The sequence below is a fragment of the Cryptotermes secundus genome, unplaced genomic scaffold, assembly GCF_002891405.2.
Source record: "Cryptotermes secundus unplaced genomic scaffold, Csec_1.0 scaffold948, whole genome shotgun sequence".
NCBI classification, from domain to species: domain Eukaryota; kingdom Metazoa; phylum Arthropoda; class Insecta; order Blattodea; family Kalotermitidae; genus Cryptotermes; species Cryptotermes secundus.
Window position 1 is genome coordinate 280,866 of NW_019727110.1, and position 19,555 is coordinate 300,420.

General features: G+C 42.1%; 1 protein-coding gene across 2 annotated transcripts in view; it reads left to right on the forward strand.

Annotated features, from left to right (window-relative positions):
- The window catches only part of LOC111864511 (dipeptidase 1), a 41,227-nt gene extending 21,989 nt beyond the window's left edge, over positions 1 to 19,238 (forward strand). Inside the window, exons 2-12 of one of the 2 annotated variants that reach the window (XM_023851807.2) lie at positions 3,593 to 3,731; positions 7,750 to 7,900; positions 8,675 to 8,791; positions 9,013 to 9,028; positions 9,962 to 10,112; positions 11,268 to 11,352; positions 13,969 to 14,145; positions 14,296 to 14,386; positions 15,891 to 15,966; positions 17,024 to 17,168; positions 18,568 to 19,238. In XM_023851807.2, the coding sequence (XP_023707575.1) occupies positions 3,593 to 3,731; positions 7,750 to 7,900; positions 8,675 to 8,791; positions 9,013 to 9,028; positions 9,962 to 10,112; positions 11,268 to 11,352; positions 13,969 to 14,145; positions 14,296 to 14,386; positions 15,891 to 15,966; positions 17,024 to 17,168; positions 18,568 to 18,627 (1,208 nt within the window). In that variant the 3' untranslated portion in view covers positions 18,628 to 19,238. Of the gene's footprint in view, positions 1 to 3,592; positions 3,732 to 7,749; positions 7,901 to 8,674; positions 8,792 to 8,965; positions 9,029 to 9,961; positions 10,113 to 11,267; positions 11,353 to 13,968; positions 14,146 to 14,295; positions 14,387 to 15,890; positions 15,967 to 17,023; positions 17,169 to 18,567 lie in introns of both variants that reach the window. The other variant, XM_023851806.2, reaches the window with a different exon arrangement.
- The last annotated feature ends 317 nt before the right edge of the window (positions 19,239 to 19,555 follow it).

The following is a 19,555-nucleotide window of genomic DNA, read 5'->3' on the forward strand; positions in this document are numbered from 1 at the left end:
TGGGAAATTTCTTGAGTAGCTGCACAATTGGCGCCTTCTCGAGAAGGGCTCAACTCCATGAGTGAGCGAGTTTTTGTTTTCCTTGTCAGACACAACAAAACCCAAATAACTCACATTCTACTGTCCTAACTGAGCTTATTGGTCGTACAGCGTCGCTACATGTTTCGGTTCATGGGGCCATCATCAGGGGATATATTAAGAAGCTTTAGACTATTGAATTGTGCCTCCTATATGGATCCATATATTGTGTTTATCGTAGTGTTTTACAAATAAAATGAAAAATATGGCGTGCTTCTCTCACTTTCACTAATCACCTTTACAGGCACAGATTAAATGGTTCTATACTGAACCTAAACTGTTAAAATGTATTAAACAAGCATTTAAAACTTATTAAAAATCTTCAAATATTAAACAATATATTGATAAGTTGAAATATTATTAAAATGTTAAAATATTACATTTATGTAAAATATTCTGGATATTTTTAGTGGTTAATTCTCATCCTTAGATTAAATAAGGTATAGATTCTCTCTGTTGTTCATCTTTGGCTTGTTGTTGTCTGTGATCCCAGTTCGGCTTATGGCTATTATCTTGATCCAAATGTTGTGTATGCGATGTAATTGTTTTCCCCTATGTTGTTCATATTTGGCGTTGGATCGTGGTTGGGTATATTAAGTTTGTTGTTGGATCTGTAGTCTTTATTCGAGCCTACGCTGTTTTCATCGCTTGTCGAGTCCCAACTGTAGGCACAGACAAGCCCAACAAGACCAGCAGAGAAAATCCATACCTTACTTAGACTTAAAGATGAGAATTACCTACTCTCTCAATCCGTTCCTCTTATACCCTTGCGGTGTCGAGGTTGTTTCTCTCCTTTCTGAGCATTTTACAGACTGTAGGACTCCTTGGACGGGCGATCAGCCCGTCTCAAGGCCTCTACCTAAATACAGGACAACAGAGACACAGAATAAACACATACACATACCAAACATTCATGCCTTGTGTGGGATTCGAACCCACGGTCCCGGCTTCCAAGCGGGCGAAGACAGTACATGTCTTAGACCGCTCGGCTACCCTGACCGGAAGGATGAGAATTAACCACTAACAATATCCAGAATATGATATTTCCATAAGTTTCATACCTTACAATTTTAATAATATTTAAACTTTTCGATTATTGTACAAATTTTGAAGATTTTTAATAAGTTTTAAATGCTTGTTTAATACATTTTAAACCAGTTTAGGTTCAGTATAGAACCATTTAATCTGTGCATATAAAGGTGATTAGTGAAAGTGAGAGAAGCACGCCATATTTTTTATTTTATTTGTAAAACACTACGATAAACACAGTATATGGATCCATATAGGAGGCACAATTCAATAGTCTAAAGCTTCTTAATATATCCCCTGATGATGGCCCCATGAACCGAAACATGTAGCGACGCTGTACGACCAATAAGCTCAGTTAGGACAGTAGAATCCGAATTATTTGGGTTTTGTTTTGTCTGACAGGAAGAACAAAAACGCATATACAAGTATATAGCACTGACACACAACAGAATGCACTCCTTAAACATTCTAATTTAAATCATCACCATTTAAATATTAAAGCATTCAAAGGAACATAATGCGCTATACGTTCTTCACAGAACTTCCTGACATCTCTAAAAAGGCATATACATAAAAAGCACTCATGTATGACATATGTAAACTACGCTAGCAGGAATGTCTTCAGCACGCCTTTTATATCACCGGGCAGTACGGCCACGCAGCGCTGTTTGAACCTGACAGTGTAATTGCCTTCGGTGACTCGAATTGAACTGTTTGCTCTTATTCTTGACTTTTATGTAAATATTTATGCGAAGTTAATATTAATCGGCGGATGAAACCTGGAATTCCGAAGCGAAATCCCCATATATTTTGACTAGAAGGCCTACAACCAAGGTTAAAAACAGTGGGAAGTATGTATACTGCATATACGTGTATACTGTAACGGCAGCAGCTCTGTAAACACGTTACATTACGCAACAATATACAGTTCTCTATGGGGTCCGCTCCGCGACCGTTGCTATGCAGCGGCTCTGTAAACAGACCTCAACAATAGAAAGAATGTTTTCTGTGTGGTCCGTGCCGCGGCCATATAACGAGATTCTAAAGAATAACCCGTGTGGAGGCGGAGTCGAATACCTCCAGCGTGACCCTGCGAGTCGTAGGAGGCGACGAAAAGGGAAGTCTCAAATTTGGGAGAGTAAAATATGGTTCCAAGTTCCAAGGAACTCGGCCCCGAGAAAGACTGCACTGGCAAGGACCAGCAGCATATACAAAAGACAGACCCGTCCTCTCGTCAGAGATGGCGCCCCACAAAAGGAAGACCTAACTGTCAAGCAATAATAAATATGGGGCTCGACTCCAAGACTTACTGACTGACCGTCGGTCGCAGTGTAACTTTGACTTTAACCAAGGCAATAACCGACAGAGTTCTGAGTTCTCGGCAGGAGACAGCCCCGGAAATTTCGTCGACCTGTGAGGATTTGAAGTGCAATTAGAAGATTTTATTCATGTGTAATGTTTGGAGTGATCTGAAGCGCTAGTTCCTCTGTTTTAGTATTGTTACCAGGAGAGGACCAGTGTGTGTAAAGCAGCGATATCGCAGTATTGACTGTAATTAAGAGAGGCTGTAACCGAAGTGCTAATAAATCCACTCAAACCCGTCATTTTCGTCGCGCGTACCACCCTACACGTGACAATACTAAATGCACAAGAAGAACGTGAAATATATCAGTTTGATGACAGATCGTGAATCGTTGAAATGTGGATGATGACGTATCATAAGAACATCTGCTGACAGTAACTGCAGTCTTCGAAAAAATAGGGTCTAATCCAGAGCACCGAGGGTGTTACTGTAGTAGTAATGCTCTANTCGTTGAAATGTGGGTGATGACGTGTCATAAGAACATCTGCTGACAGTAACTGTAGTCTTCGAAAAATAGAGTCTAATCCAGAGCACCGAGGGTGTTACTGTAGTAGTAATGCTCTAGGTAACTTTCAGGTCCTTTGTTTCTCTGATTGTTGCTTTGTTTTTTTCTCAATTGTGCCTAGATTCTACAAAAAATTAATTCCTGCCCATTTTAATTAGTGTCTCAGAAGTACAGTACTCCCACGTCTTGACATTTATATGAATAACCCCAATATTTATAACGTACTCTTACACTCGGGGTGTTTGATTTATGCCAGGACATTCATTGCCGCGGAAATGTGTTTTGTACTGAGTTGGTTTGTAGGAATCTACCTCGATAGAAACGTGTGTTAAATCGTTGCTGCGGGAACAAGTGTTTACCTATCCGTTGTCTAGCAACAGACGTCCCCTTGTGCTTCTCTGACTGCGCACTTCAGGCTTTCAGGCATCGTATCATATTATTAATACGTATCTTAAAGCAATAATCTTTGATATGGACTGGATTCAGCCGGCTCCGTATAAGTCTAGACGCGGGCATCATAATGGACCATCTGAGCGGCAAACTTTTCCTCAAGTAGGACCTTGCTCAGTTGATTTAGAGGCCAACATACTTGCTACATGTTTCTTTTTTCTGATCAGTTTCCAGAAACTTGGTGCTGGTGGGCGGTGTGATTCTCGGTGTTCTGGTGATTATCGCCATTGTGCTCGCCGCCACACTGGGAGGCGAAGAATCTGCAATTGGAGCCGGTATCCTTAAAGAAGTTCCCCTGGTGGACGGGTAAGGAAGAGTACAGTTTAACCCCATTAGTCCTTTCGGTGTTACTAACAATATACCTCGACTAGAAATTCCGGCCTTTTGACAAATATTTAACGATATCAATGAAGATAACTTCTATTTCTTGTTGTGTAACGTGTCTGTGAATTGATGGTACACAGAGAAAGGAACACAATTGGAAAATATTTCAGTTTAAAAGAACACTCGACGTAGGAAGAGTTAAATCGCAAATGTAGGTGTACACTATTAATTTTACTTTCCTCCGTGACCTTTAGTCCGCAAGCGAACTATTACCGACCGAGCGACAGCCGCTTGTCAGGGAAGCTAGTTGCAACTTCTGCGGATAGAGGGTGTCGCGTGGTCAGCGCAACGGATTACCACGGCCGTTAATCTCGGTTTTCTAGATAAGAAACTGAATTGGGGCCCACTCGACTTCTCCTTTCAAGTACTTGCAATACGTAATCATATTTGTCAACGAAAACAATATTAACCCGAAAATGCGAGGCAGTTTGAAAATCTGTAAGTTAACCTATACTAAAGCACAGTGTCATTGAAGACAGTGTGTAGTTCATACTGTGACATGTAGACACATTGCTAGGGAACGACTAGGTAAACGCATTCCGGCGGCGACGAATATGCAGACAACAATCGGATAACTTCAGTTGCTATGCAACGGCGCTGTAAATACAACAATAGAGGACGTCCAGTATTAGGCAACGGATGTGTTTTCTGAGGGCCCGGCTCGAGACTATATAAGTAGTGCAGAACAGAATCAAATCAGATTCAGAATGGAGAGGGACCTCGGCGGTCAGGGGGAAGGGTTGGGCTGAAGATTTATTGTGAGTTACTGCAATTGATTTTGATTATGTCTGTAAAGAAGGCGTCAATAAATCCAAACATCCATTCCAAAACCCGTTAATATTAGCCACGCAACCATAAACACGTGACAGTACATAGGAAATAAAGTACGTAAAGTTCCTTTCATTATGGTCATTTGTACAATTCCACGTAGGCCTATTTAATCCAACAGAACTTTATACTTCAGTCATCAAGATACTTTAAGCAATATATATTAACTTTATCACTGTCGCCACATATAATTATACTATATTTGTAAACTTCGATTTAAAATAAAAGAATTGTTAGTGTTTTAAAGGATCATTTACGATATGCCCTTACCATAAGTATCCTTTTTGTTGCATAGTTACAGAAGTGGACAAAATAATGGAAACACTAAAAAATTCAGGAACAGAATTTGTGTCGGCTACACTGAAAGGATATTAGCTGGCAACACTGAATGTTCTTCCGTTTGTTTACAATCTGTAATGTTCGTGTCAGTGGAGTAGTGATTGTGTTGAGTGACAGTCCATATGAAAGAATCGGGAAATTGGAGACTTGTCCGATTTGGAAAGAGGACAGATTGTTCGTGCGCGTTAACTGGAGCGTCTATAATAAAAACTGCCACATTGCTAGGTGTCCAAGAGCGACAGTTTCTAAGGTTATGTCGGCATACACGACTCATGAGAAGACAACATCAGCGAAGAGGAACAGTGGGCGAAATTCAACATTGACAGAAAAAGATCTTGGTATATTGAGAAGGACTGTTTCGGGAAACCACAGATATACTGCAGCACAGGTTAAAGCAGAACTGAATATTCATCCTGAAGACCATGTTTCCACAAAAACTGTCCGATGTGAGCTTCACAAATCTAACATCCATGGTAGGGCTGTAATTGCTAAACCTCTGAATACCGAAAGTAATGCTTAGATGCGTAAACAATTGTGTCACGACCGTAAAACCTGGATATCAGACAACCGGAAACGCTCGCGTAATATGGTCAGATGAGTCATCCTTCACGCTGTTCCCTACAGCAGGAAAAAATTGCGTTTGGAGAACACTAAGAAAGCCTACAATCTGGAATGCCTGGTTCCAACAGTGAAACACGGGGATGTTCAGTGTTTGTCTCGGCAGCAATATCGTGGCACAATATTCAGTTAGTCCCACAGTTATCCTTCATATACGAATTCCTGAAAGAGAATAAGTGGACAGGTTGAGTAATCAGGTGCATCCCATGATCCAGACGTTATTTCCGAACATCGATGCAGTTTTCCAAGACAACAGTGCCCCCATTCACACAGCTGGAACTGTACAGTCATTGCTTGAAATGTGTGAAGGTGAACTTCAGCATTTTCCCTAGCCAAAAAAAAAAACAGATTTGAATATCAATGAACCACTCTGGTCAGTTTTGGTGACTTAATTGAGGAACAGATTTCCATCTCCAACATCTATAAAGCAACCTGAAGATGTTCTTGAAGAAGAATTGTATAAAATTCCGCTAGAGACTGTTCGAAACTTGTACGAGTCCATTCCAAGAAGGATTGCGGCTGTATTGAAGACAAAAGCTGGTCCAGCATCATATTAAGAAAGAAATTCGTACGGTGTCGCTAGTGTTCCATTGTTTTGTTCAACGCCTGTACTTGTATAGTCAGTCTCGCGTCGTATATTCATCCTTACAAACAGGGCCCAGTGTGACATTACCATTTGCATGTGATATGACGGTGGCCACGAAATGACAGCTTTGCAATAAAAAGATCATATAAAATCTCCCTTAAGAGGTGTAATAAATCGATTAGTATTTCATTCACGTCTCGCATTCCGGTATGTCCACGAATTATACCAGGCGGGATGTCCCGCTTAAGAATTAATTTGCAGAGAATTAACCCACTCTACAGTGGTCATCCTTGAAAAGTTTATACGAGGTGGTCAACAGGCGAAGAAATTCCCTGACACTACGGCACCCAAAATTTATTGTTGCGTTGGCTGAAGCTTGCCTTATCTAGACCCGGTTAAGTCCAATCTCTCGTTACGCCATATGAAGGCGGACATCAAAATACTCCACATAAACCTCATGAGTTTCCATGCTCTTTTCACGTTCCGTCATGTTTGAATCTGTAACCGTTCCGAAAATATTCTTATTTCTTGCCACCAAGATCATATACAGAGTGTCCCAGAAGAAAAGGTCAATTTTCTGGGAGGTCATAGTATCAGTCATTCTAAGCAAAATATTGTATACATACATGTGTCCTATTCCGATTGGTTTCCCAGATAAAGCTGTTTCACTGTAAAGTTCCAAAATTGTTGGTAAGAAGGAGATATTGCGTATTGCTTCTAATACTGGTATTTATTAATCAAGTACAAAGTTGTTACAGTTATTTTTTTCCTTGGCACTACAGCCCCAGTGGGCCTAGGCCTACCTCCATGAACTTCTCCGTTCACTTCAGTTTTTCTAGATCTTACACATACGGTAGGACTCCTTGGGCGTGTGATAAGCTCGTCGCAAGGCCTCTACCTGTACACAAACACGGAAAACCGCACACACACAAACTAAACATCCATGCCCTGAATGGGATTCGAACCCACGATCCCGGTTTCCGAGCGAGCGAAGACTACGTGCCTTAGACCGCTCGGCTACCGTGACCGCCGTTGTTACAGATTACCAAGTACGAGTATAATACATTTTTGAAAATTCCACCCTCAATATCAATTCACTTTGCAAATCGTGTTGGGACATGGCGTGTTTCTTGTCTGAGTGCATCTTGACTCGGAATTCTGCGCATAGGAATCCGCCGACGGTATTCGTCAACAGATATGCAACTTTTTCATAACACTCCTATAATATCACTATCAACAGTCACAACGGTCAACTGACTCTTGACACAAATTCACATACTGCAGACAGTGCCTCAGTACGGCGGGAGGGAAGGACAACATTTGGCGCCAAATCCAAACTACTGTACAGTGAAGTAGCTGCATCTCGAAACCCGTTCGGAATAGGACACATGTACATAAATATCTCTTTGCTCAGAATGACCGATACTAGGAGCTCCCAGATATATTGACCTTTCCTCCTAGGACAACCTGTATAATATATCTGTATTATTCGGTCCTTATTTGCATGGCGAACCCAGTGTATCTTCCGTTTCGTTTCGAAATTATGAAGAGTTATGGCGTCTGTTTCAGGCATAACGACTTGCCTTACAACTTAAAGACGCTGAATCACAACTTCCTGAAGAACTTCAGTTTCGAAGATTTGAAGGGTGATCCTGTGTGGAACTGCAGTAGCTGCTTCACGGACCTGAGAAGACTGAAGGAAGGCAGAGTGGGAGCTCAGGTGAGAAGAGTTATCATTCCTTGTAGATCACACGGATCTAAGCAGAGAAGGTCTTGTCTGTCCGTCCTTTTGTCGTCGTGTTTCTAACCCCACCTCACAAACTACTGAACACAGTTCCGTGAAATGTATTGGGAGTCTACATTGAATGTTATCAGTTGAATTTAATTAGGATTTATATCGGTCCTGCATAACTTTTACTGTATATGAAACTTGTATCAAACTTGGTCTATTTCATATTTTAGAATTTAAATTGGTTCACGTGATATGCAGAGGTTGAATATTCTGAACCGGATCGTAGCAGCAGTTACCAAATTCAATCTCGTCCACTACAAAAGAAGAGTTTCACTTACTTACTTACTTACTCATGGAGCTAAGCCCTTCTGGAGGAGCCGCCAATTCTGCAGCTTCTCAAGAATTTCCCATCATTTTATGGAACCCGAAAGTTCACAAGATCCCTCCACTAGTCCATATCCTGAGCCAGATCAATCCAGTCCTTACCATCCCTATCCATTTTATTATTTTCCACCAACCTACGTCTTGGTCTTCCCAGCGGTCTCTTTCCTTCTGACTTTCCCTCCAATATGCTATATGCATTCCTCTTCTCCCCCATTCGTACTACATGCCCGGCCCACCTAATCGTCCTTGACTTGATCATTCTAATTATACTTGGAGAAGAGTACAATTTATGAAGCTCCTCATTATGCAGTTTCCTCCAACCTCTTGTCACTTCATCTCTAGAACAGTTTCACTAAATATGTCGCACTTTGCTCGCAGTTCTGGGTGGCCTACGTCTCCTGTAAGTCTCAGTACAAAGACGCTGTCGCACAGACTCTGGAGCAAATAGATGTGATCAAAAGGCTCATCAAGAAGTATCCAGACCACTTGAAACTGGTCACCACGGCAGATGGTAACTTTAAGTGTTAATAAGTGAATTGTCTGAGAAGCTAAAACTAAAGATGTAACTGACCCAGTCACCGAGGGGCCGAATCGATGACTGACCAACCGGGAGACAGACAGGACTTAACTCAGTGACGGGCTCTGTCGCACAGACTCTGGAGCAAATAGATGTGATCAAAAGGCTCATCAAGAAGTATCCAGACCACTTGAAACTGGTCACCACGGCAGATGGTAACTTTAAGTGTTAATAAGTGAATTGTCTGAGAAGCTAAAACTAAAGATGTAACTGACCCAGTCACCGAGGGGCCGAATCGATGACTGACCAACCGGGAGACAGACAGGACTTAACTCAGTGACGGGCTCACTCTTGTCTAGCAACGAGCTATAAACATTCGTCCTATTGCTGCCTGCGCGTGTCGCGGGGTGTTCATCGGGCCGTTGCCTGGCAATGCATTGACATATCACAATAAGGCTATTGACATTAATTACAAGCCATGATATAGCTCAGGTAGTAATCCAACGGGATCGTACTGATGAGGCCCGGGTTCAATCCCAGCAGAGTCGTTATGCATATAGGATTTGTTGTGTGGCATGGGGATATATCTTGCCCCAAGGCCTCTGCTTTCTCGTGCCAATTATCATTATACAGTTGTTCCATAATCGTCATCGTCAACGAAGAAAGATGGAAGAATACAAAACCCAAAAACAAACTCCGTGACTTGAGACGGCAAGCGAACTATACCGACCGAGCGGCCGCCGTTTGTCGACGAAGTTAGTTCCAACTTTAGCGGATAGAGGGTGTCGCGTGGTCAGCGCAACGAATCCCCACGGCCCTTAATCTCGGTTTTCTAAACCGGAGCCTCTATTTCCTTGAAACAGCTCCTCAATTATCCTTAAGATGCTGAGTGGACCCCGTTCCAGACCCACTACTTCTCAGAAAATCTGGTAGCGCCGGGAATCGAACCCGGGACCTCTGGATCTGTAGCTAAGAACTCTGATCACTAGACCACAGAGGCGGTCCAGTTGGAAGAATATGCCAATTTATTATTTAGGACCTAACTTATTAACTGTTTCAAATTTCTCTTGTAATCACAACCATGATGGTGGTGATGATCACGATTTCCCATGCAGATTATCATGTTAATGCCCACTTAATCATTACAGGTATTTTGGAGGCTTTTCAAAACAAGAAGATCGCAAGTCTGATAGGGGCAGAGGGAGGCCATTCAATAGACAGTCGCCTGGCAGTTCTCAGACAGATGTATGACCTGGGAGTCCGCTACCTCACCCTTACACACTCATGCAACACTCCGTGGTGAGTACCGTTGCAGACACTTCCTACTTCACAGGGTTTGTCAAACGAACACATAATGGAGAGGTCTTCTATGATCGCCCGTCCGTCCTTATATTTTCAACCCTGAAATATTTCGATGAGTTTCGATAAAAGTTACTGGATCTTCCACACTGAAAATAATTGAGCGAAAGTAGTTTTGATTCATATCGATAAATTCAAACTTACTGCCTCGTATTAAGGTAGTTTTTATTTGCATTATTTCTCGAAAAGAATTGTTTTTACAAAAGAACTGGCCCATAACATAATATATACAGTAAGATCTACATTTGAGGCCGCGCTATAGCTCAAGCGGTTAGTCGCTGGCTTCCCACCGCGGCGGCCCGGGTTCGATCCCGGGTCTGGTCAAGTGGGATTTGTGGTGGACAAAGTTGCGCTGGGGCAGGTTTTCTCCGAGTACTTCGGTTTCCCCTGCCAATCTTCATTCCACCAATTGCTCCACAATCACCCTCACCTATCATCGGGACTGGTACAATAGGCCAGAAGTGGCCGCAGTACAAGGGATTTAGTCCCACCCCACTAGCAATAAAGAAAATGTACATTTGAAAAATTCCCCCATATTTTGAATTTCTGATAAACTGTGATGGAAACTAAAGCATCTCTATAGCCCTGTTAGCTTCACAACAGTAGGTTTGTGTCTGTGCTAAATGAAAGTGAGATGCCAGTTAGGTCTGAATATGACAAATAACGGACTGAAATACACGTTCCTTCTATATATCTATTTTTTTCTCTCACTCCCACTTTGGAGCGCAGGGCTGATTTCTCAGTTTCTTGATCATTTTACAGACGGTAGGACTCCTTGGACGGGTGATCAGCTCGTCACAAAGCCTCTACATAAATACAGAACAACACAAACACAGAATAAACGCATACACACACCAAACATCCATGCCTTATGTGGGATTCGAACCCAAGATCCCGGCTTCCGAGAGAGCGAACACAGTACATGCCTTAGACCGCTCGGCTACAGAGACCGGCACTGTACACTCCAGTTCAGTGCATAAGTATCTACCCCTTCAGTCTGGTGGTGTGTGTTGGCCCTTCCTTTTCTTTCAAATTATGTTCTTCCCCTACGCTCTAAATTGGAACTTGACTGAAACCTTAATCTCCTCTTCTCAGGGCAGATGGGTCACCAGTGGACGACGTACCTATATCTCCTGATGCAGAGAAGGATCGTCATGGCGGTCTGACGGAGTTTGGAAAGGTAATAACAGCAAATAACAATAGGTTCTGGGAAGAACTTGTGACATCGGTAAATTTGACTTGGTTCATCCTGGTTAGTCACACTGGCAATAGTATGAAAGATCATCAACTCCGTTTTCTATTTTCAAACAACGGAACCACGACGCGGTAGACACTCAACTTCCTTTAAAGAGAAGTAGTATAAAGGACACGAATCAAATTGGTTCTACATTTTAACAGATTTTTTAAACCATACTAATAAATAGACTAATTGTAATAATTTATAAATGTTTTAATAAATTCAGCCATACCCATGAAACTAGTTAGGTTTAAACGAAACGTATAGTAAAGTCCGTGTAGGTAAACATTTGTCTGATAAATTTCCCATCCAGAATGGTTTAAAACAAGGAGATGCTTTATCGCCACTCCTTATCAACTTTGCTTTAGAATATGAAATTAGGAAGGTCCAGGGAAACCAAGTGGGACTGAAACTAAACGGGACACATCAGCTGTTGGTCTACGCCGATGATGTGACTATTTTTTTTCCTTGGCACTACAGCCCCAGTGAGCCTAGGCCTACCTCCATGAACTTCTCCGTTCACTTCGGGTTTTCTAGATCTTACACATTTGGTAGGACTCCTTGAGCGGATGATCGGCTCGTCGCAAGGTCTCTACCTGTACACAAACACAGAAAAACGCACACACACAAACTAAAAACATCCATGCCCTTAGTGGGATTCGAACCCACGATCCCGGCTTCCGAGCGAGCGAAGACAGTACATGCCTTAGACCGCTCGGCTACCGTGACCGGCCGATGATGTGAATATACTGGGTGATAATGTAGATACCATAAAGAAAAACACACAAACTTTAATTGACGCAAGTAACGAGGTTGGTCCAGAAGTAAACACAGAGAAAACTAAGTATATGTTACTGCCTCGTCACCAAAATGCAGGGCAAATTCATGACATGAAGATAGGAAACAGATGTTTTGAAAATATGGCACAGTTCAGATATTTCGGAACAATGATAACATATCGATTGAGGAGAAAATTAACAGGAGATTGAACTTAGGTAATGCTTGCTACCATTCAGTCCAGAACATTTTGTCTTCTCGTCTGTTGTTCAAAAACGTAAAAATTAGAATATACAGAACTATAATTTTGCCTGTGGTTCTGTATGGATGTGAAACTTGGTCTCTGACATTAAGGGAGGAACATAGACTGAGGGTGCTTGAGAACAGGGTGTTGAGGAGAATATTTGGACCGAAGAGGGATGAAGTGACAGGAGGTTGGAGAAAACCGCATAATGAGGAGCTTCATAAGTTGTACTCTTCTCCAAGTATAATTAGATTGATCAAGTCAAGGAGGATGCGGTGGGCAGGTCATGTAGCACGAATAGGGGAGACGAGGAATGCCTATAGGATATTGGTGGGAAAGCCAGAAGGAAAGAGACCACAGGGAAGACCAAGGTGTAGGTAGGTGGACAATATTAGAATGGATCTTAGAGAGATAGGATGGGATGGTATGGATTGGACTGATCTGGCTGAGGATAGGGACCAGTAGAGGGCTCTTGTGAACACGGTGATGAACCTTCGGGTTGCATAAAATGCTGGGAAATTCTTGAGTAGCTGCAGAATTGGTGGCTCCTCCAGAAGGGCTCAGCTCCATGAGTAAGTAAGTAAGTAAGTTTAATAAATTCAGCCACATCTATGTAACTGTTAAAGGCTAAGATTTTATATTCATGCCACAGTAGTGGCGGTGCCTGTGTGTATTGGTAGTGACCGCTGTCATTGTAACACTGGTTTCCGCATGTATTGATATGTCCTGCTGAAGATGGTCGCTCCGACCAACACATGTAAACGATGAATTATTAAAAAAAAACATTTACCAATTACACTGGACGGTGTTGACATCGGATTTCCTTAATGTTGTTTCAATTGCTATTACGAGTCTAAAAGAGCTAGGAAAGCCATGATAATTTTCAGTCAGCATTTCCCATATCGCAGCCGAGATTCGAAACGAACACATTCCGAACGTCACCGTGATCAGTCCGACTGTAACTAATGTTCTTCTTCGCTGGAATAATACTTAAAGCTTGCCAACATTGCTTCCTTCGACATCCATTAATAAAAATTAATCATTCATAATTACTAACTTGTAAAGAAAGTCGCTCTTTTTCCTTGCCGGCCGATCAGTCTGTCAAGAAGTTTAGTCATGTTGATCTCGCTTGGTCCAGTCTTAGTATCAGGGCGGATATATGACCGAGTGTTCGGAGTTCGAGTCCCGGTAAGGTCAAGAATCTTCACTTCTCTATGTCGTCCAGACCGGCTGTGGGGCCCACCCAACCTCCTACCCAATGGATACCGGGGATTCTTTCTCCGGGGTAAAGTAGCCGGGGCGTGAAGCTGACCACTCACTTCCATCTAGTGCCGAGGTCAATAAAATGTGTATCTATATATCCACTCCCCCATACGCCCATGGTGTAATGCTTACTTAGTTAAGCACAGGGACAACTTTAAATTACCTTACTGGTTTAGCCTGTCAGGCGAGATAGTTACGCAACCGCTCTCTGCAAATGATAGGCATTTACTGTTCTGTCCAGGCGAGTTTCAGATTGTCATGTTGTGGTGTTTCAGACTGTTGTGCTCGAGATGAACCGCCTAGGAATGTTGGTAGACCTGTCCCATGTGTCCCACCAGACCATGATAGACGCCCTCAACGTATCGAAAGCACCTGTCATATTTTCTCATTCATCAGCCTATACGTTATGCAACCATCATCGCAACGTACGGGACGACGTGCTAGCTACGGTGGTAATGTATCCATGCGAAACAAAGTAGCTGTCCATAATACCAGTAATGAAAAGATCGAGAGGGAAAAGTGAAATTGGTATTCCTTTCCCGTATTGGTATCAGTTCAGTGACAGCGACAGAATTAATGAGTGTAAATATTTCACTCTGCAGGCCAGAAACGGCGGAATTGTGATGGTCAACTTTTACTCGGGCTTTATCCAGTGTAATGCATCGAAAAACGCTACAGTGGATGATGTCATAGGTGAGTACATGCCGAGCTGCTGTAGCGCCGTTAACGTTTCTTTCCAAGAGTCCGTATTTCGATCCCATATTGACGTGTTTAGCTAAGCCGGGCAAATGTTTCGTGCTGTTATAAAGAATAGCGAAATCGCCATTAATGATTTTTTCAGCCTTCGTTTCCAAATTTAGTAATTTTATTTTGAAATCTGAGGCTCTGTATTTATTCACATCAGTTCTAAAAAAAAAGTATTTTAGCCTATTTTCCTCTTTTTTAAAAAATTATAGATACTTCTGAGATCACCTTGCTGTGTGTGTGTGTGTGTGTCCCCTTAACTTTTTTTAGGAAGCTTATGAGCTAACCTTGCCGTCTGTGTGTCTCCCCACATTTTTGCTACGCAACGGGCCGTTGCTAGTTTTGTGTTATGACATCATTATTTGTGTGTCCCCCCTAATTCTTTCGTTTTCTATACCATCCTTGTCCTATGAAAGGAAAGCAAGCGATTAGTTCTTCCCAGAACTCCTTGTTTATCTGCTGTAGAACGTAGATCGAGAAGCGCCAAATGTTCCAGTTGTTGTCTGATTAACCCTTTGGGGGCTGGAAGCATCGCCATTTTCCTTGTATGCCAATTCAGAGATGATTGTGGGACAAATTAGCAAAATCTGCTCATGTCAGAGTACTGATTTATACTGCCTGTTGCTTGCCATGCCCTACTATTAATGAGAGAAACAACAGGACAAATGGGCACGAAAACAAGATCCACACGCTTTAGAAAACGAATCCTGCTTCAGGGATTACCCCCTTCTATATCCCTGTTATGTTGCTCCATTTTATTTTTGAGCTTTTTTTTTTCAGAATGAAAACATATGTACTGTTACTGCAGAGAAATTTCCATGCAGCCCTTTATATCATATGCAGAGAGATACAGAAATCCTCTCACAGAAACTTTACTTTGTAATTTCACTCACCTCGAATGCGGCGAAGGCGAAGTTCCTTACTTTACTAGCACTTCAGAAACAATTTGTGCAGTTTTGTCTAAACTGAATCTCAACACCACGTTCTCGTATGGTACATTGCGTTTCAGTACGGGCTATGCAAAGTTACTCTCCTGTAAGGTCCCACAAGTAGTGAAGAGAGTGTTAGTAAGAAATTATCAGTTTCCTGCATGTTGAGGAGTGGAGTTGTGTACTGGCTGCTTACACGGTTATTTTGTTTCAAACATTATGCGGTGTCAAATAAGATAAAAGGGGACAGCAGCGATTTCATGGCGGTGAGAGATTAGAGTGTGATATTCTGATTGTGATATTTTTGCAAACTTGTGAATGATCTTGGTTAGGATAGGGACCCGTAGAGGGGTCTTGTGAACACGGTAATGAGCTTTCGGGTTCCGTAAAATGTTGGGAAATTCTTGAGTAGCTGCACAAATGTCGGCGTCACAAAAATGGCTTAGCAACTTGAAGTTAGTTTAGTTCGTTAATAATAGAATTAATAATAATAATAACAATAATACAATCGTGCATTTCCGCAGCCCACATCAACCACATCCGAAAGACAGCTGGCGTGAACCATGTCGGCATAGGTTCAGACTATGATGGAGTTGACAGGTAAGTGATTCTGGGTACAGTGCTTCATAACAGTATCATAGGTGTCTGAAAAAACTATTCATTCGGTGCGTTCCGCTTTCAGGTATTTCTTAAAGAACGCACAATGGGGAAGTGAGGTATGTTAGCCCATTCACATCTTCTGTCATCCAAACACCATAAATCTTACGTACAATGAGTGGGAAAAATTTCATAGAATATAACTTTTGTAACCGCCTCTGTGGCCTAGTGGTCAGAGTTCTTGGCTACAGATCCAGAGGTCCGGGTTCGATTCCCGGCGCTACCAGAATTTTCTGTGAAGTAGTGGGTCTGGAAAGGGGTGCACTCAGCCTCGTGAGGATAACTGAGGAGCTATTTTAAGGAAATAGAGGCTCCGGTCTAGAAAACCGAAATTAACGGCCATGGGGATTCAGTGCGCTGACCACGCGACGGCCTCTATCCGCTAAAACTGTCACTAACTTCGCCGACAAGCGGCGGTCGCTCGGTCGGTATAGTTCGCTTGCGAACTACAGGACACGGAGTTTGTTTTGTTTGTGTTTAATGAGATACGAATGGAGCGCATTATTTAGGCTTCTATGTACACCTCCTCCGTGAAACAAGTTCTCTTTTTAGTAACAGAACCCGATGTTGCAACAGTGTTAATACTAATTCCTACTACTGGACTCAATTCTCGGCCAGTTATAGCCTCCTCCTATCCTTACAATATGTTTGCCCAAATTGCGGCTTAATATTGTCCTCCCATATCCTCGATCGTCAAAGTGAAATTTTCTCTGGAGACTTTGCCACCAAAATTGCGTACGCATAACTTGATACCCTCGTATAAGTTACATGCCCAGCTTACAGTAGCCTTCTATATTTCACTATCCTGTAAAATCAGTCCCTCGTTATGTAATAGGTCCATAATGAATTACGAACTTAGTCCAGCTGTTTTCCTGAACACTTTGTTTTGTCATCAATATATGTACTACTTTATACCGTGTATTGTCTGCGAGAATCTCAGAATAAATTTGTGAGAATTTATAACTGAAACACTCGCACATAACTGTTCCTTGCTTTGCAGGATGCCAGAAGGATTGGAGGACGTGTCAAAGTACCCTCACCTATTTGAGCGGTTGGCGCAAATAGATGAACCCAAATGGAGCACAAAAGACCTCAAGAAACTCGCTGGACTCAACCTCATAAGGGTCTTCAAGGAAGTCGAGAAGGTTCGTATAAAGTACACTGCGATTCCCTGCATATGAATCCGCAAAGTTGCTGGATTTCTCTGTAAGAAAAGTCAGAAGCTCGTTCCAACAAGTCAGTTCCACTCAGATTCGGACTGGCAGCGAGCGCAGCAGACAAACCTGCCGATTGAAACCCAGAATACAGCACAAGTTGGAAATGCTTCCCATTGTTCCGTACGCCTTACTGACACTCCATAAAAGTTTATGTACATGTGCTGAAATTCCTTTCATACTTATATAACAGATAAGACTTTTCTTCGGATACATCTACTCAGTTCTTCAGTTGTTGGAGGTTTAATCTGTAAATCCCCATAAATGAGATGTGCGCGGAGTGTGTTGGCCACATCCCGTCTAGGTGAACACCAGGGAAATGCACTGAAGCAGTCCACAGAAGCCTATTTCCATGTCCGTGTTTTCTCACCATTCATAATCATCGTTCAATCTAATGGGCAGTTGTACAATCTTGCTGGAATCATATGGCTGAGAGCTTAGTTTCACAACTTCTAGTAACCCCACGCCCTCAGACCAGGTCGGGGCATGTAGCACGCATTACAGAGATTAGATTTTAATTTAAAAAATTAGAAGACTTGAAGGGAAGAGGTCACTTGGAAAATCTGTACGTAGATGGGAAAATAATGATGAATTGGTTCTTAAAATGTTGGCGTTGGAGGCTGTGTACTGCATTCATCTAGCTGAGGACAGGGTCCAATGGCGTACTTTTAGTAAGGACGGTAATGAAATTTCAGGGTTCATAACAGGCGGGAAATCCAAGTGCCTATTCGCTTCTAAAGGACTCCGCACTATGGAAGTAATTAGTTGCGGTTCTGCATACACCATTGGCCTTGACGTTCATTTATTGCAAAGGCAAATCCATCGTTTTAAGTCTAATCTTACTACAGATGTCACACTACATTAAATTAGAAGTTGTTTTTCTTTATGTCTCTAATATTGATCAAAATGGAAAACATTTCAGAAATTGCATGTTTTAATGAGATCTCAATTTTAGTTATAATCTACGGACTCGTTTAAAGTATGTTATGCTGGACTCATATCAACATAAATGTGACTCCCCACAAAATGTTCAGTGCTGACTCCTCACACAATGTGCAGTGTAGGCACGACAACACGAAGTTCGATCGAAAGCTTTTCTTTAGTTCCAGAGGTAGGCCATAACATGTCGATAGACGAAAAAGACTTCCACATAATACGTCTATGTGGTGTTCGTTATCTTATCAACACATAATATCAACACAAGTTTTCATAAAAGGGCATAATTCACCGAAATATTTCGAGTAACCCTAATGGCTTCGCGAACCGCAGCTTGGAAACCACTGTGCTGCATAAATCACGCAATATTTATTGTGCTTCTTGCTGTTTGCAGGTGAGGAACAAACTGGCCAAGATTAAGCAAGAACCATATGAAGACCAGCTGCCCCTGTAAGACTAGGCTACGAACGCTGGCGTCAGCAAGGGCGTGCATGCTCGCGCATGCGCCGTCTCATTCATGACCTAGGGAGGGGAAAAAGGCCCGTACTTGATAATACACTACATTCTGTTAAATTAACAGTGATACTGTAACTAAGGGTGAATTTTGGTACACGAACGACTGAAAAAACTGAAACCTCGTATGTGACACTTTCATAAAACTCTTCCAGATCCAGGACATGATGTGCACTGCTCGGCTCCAAAATACATATGAAAATATCTTAAAGGGCTACAGTGCACACAGCGGAAGTGACTTTGTTACGTCATCCTTAAAGAGGCGTATCCTGCTTCCTAGGACCGATGAAATGACACATATTTTCTGTCTGGTAGCGTGATCTGCCGTCTCCTTGCTTTTATCGGGAATTTCTGGGAGCAACTAGAACGATATGGTGCACTGAGCCCTAAAATGTAAATGTTATCTCTACTGATTTTTGTTCTATTGCCGTAGGAAAGATATTGCATGGTCAAAACCCCTGTCTCTTCTGCACTGTGTCTGATGTTATGGAAATATGCACAGACGTATGGAAACTCCCCTGAACTTTCTTTCAGTAAACATATTTCCTTCAACATGTTTATTTTCACTATAGGTCCATAAGGGATATCAACACAAACAGATGAAGAATGAACGAACAACCACAGCCAGCCGAATATAATTCTCACACTGAAGCATTAACATTATGTCGCTAACAAATCCACACATGGTTATTTCAAATCTAACTTTGTCATTTCCATGTTTCTTTATTTCGGGAACGATGTTTCATATTTAGCGTCGGTATGCAGATCGTGCTACTACGCCATTTTGAATGCATAATTGAACATATATTCCATTTTACGGAGGCAAAGAACTATTAACTAGTCTGAATACAAGTTTCTGGCGAGCAATA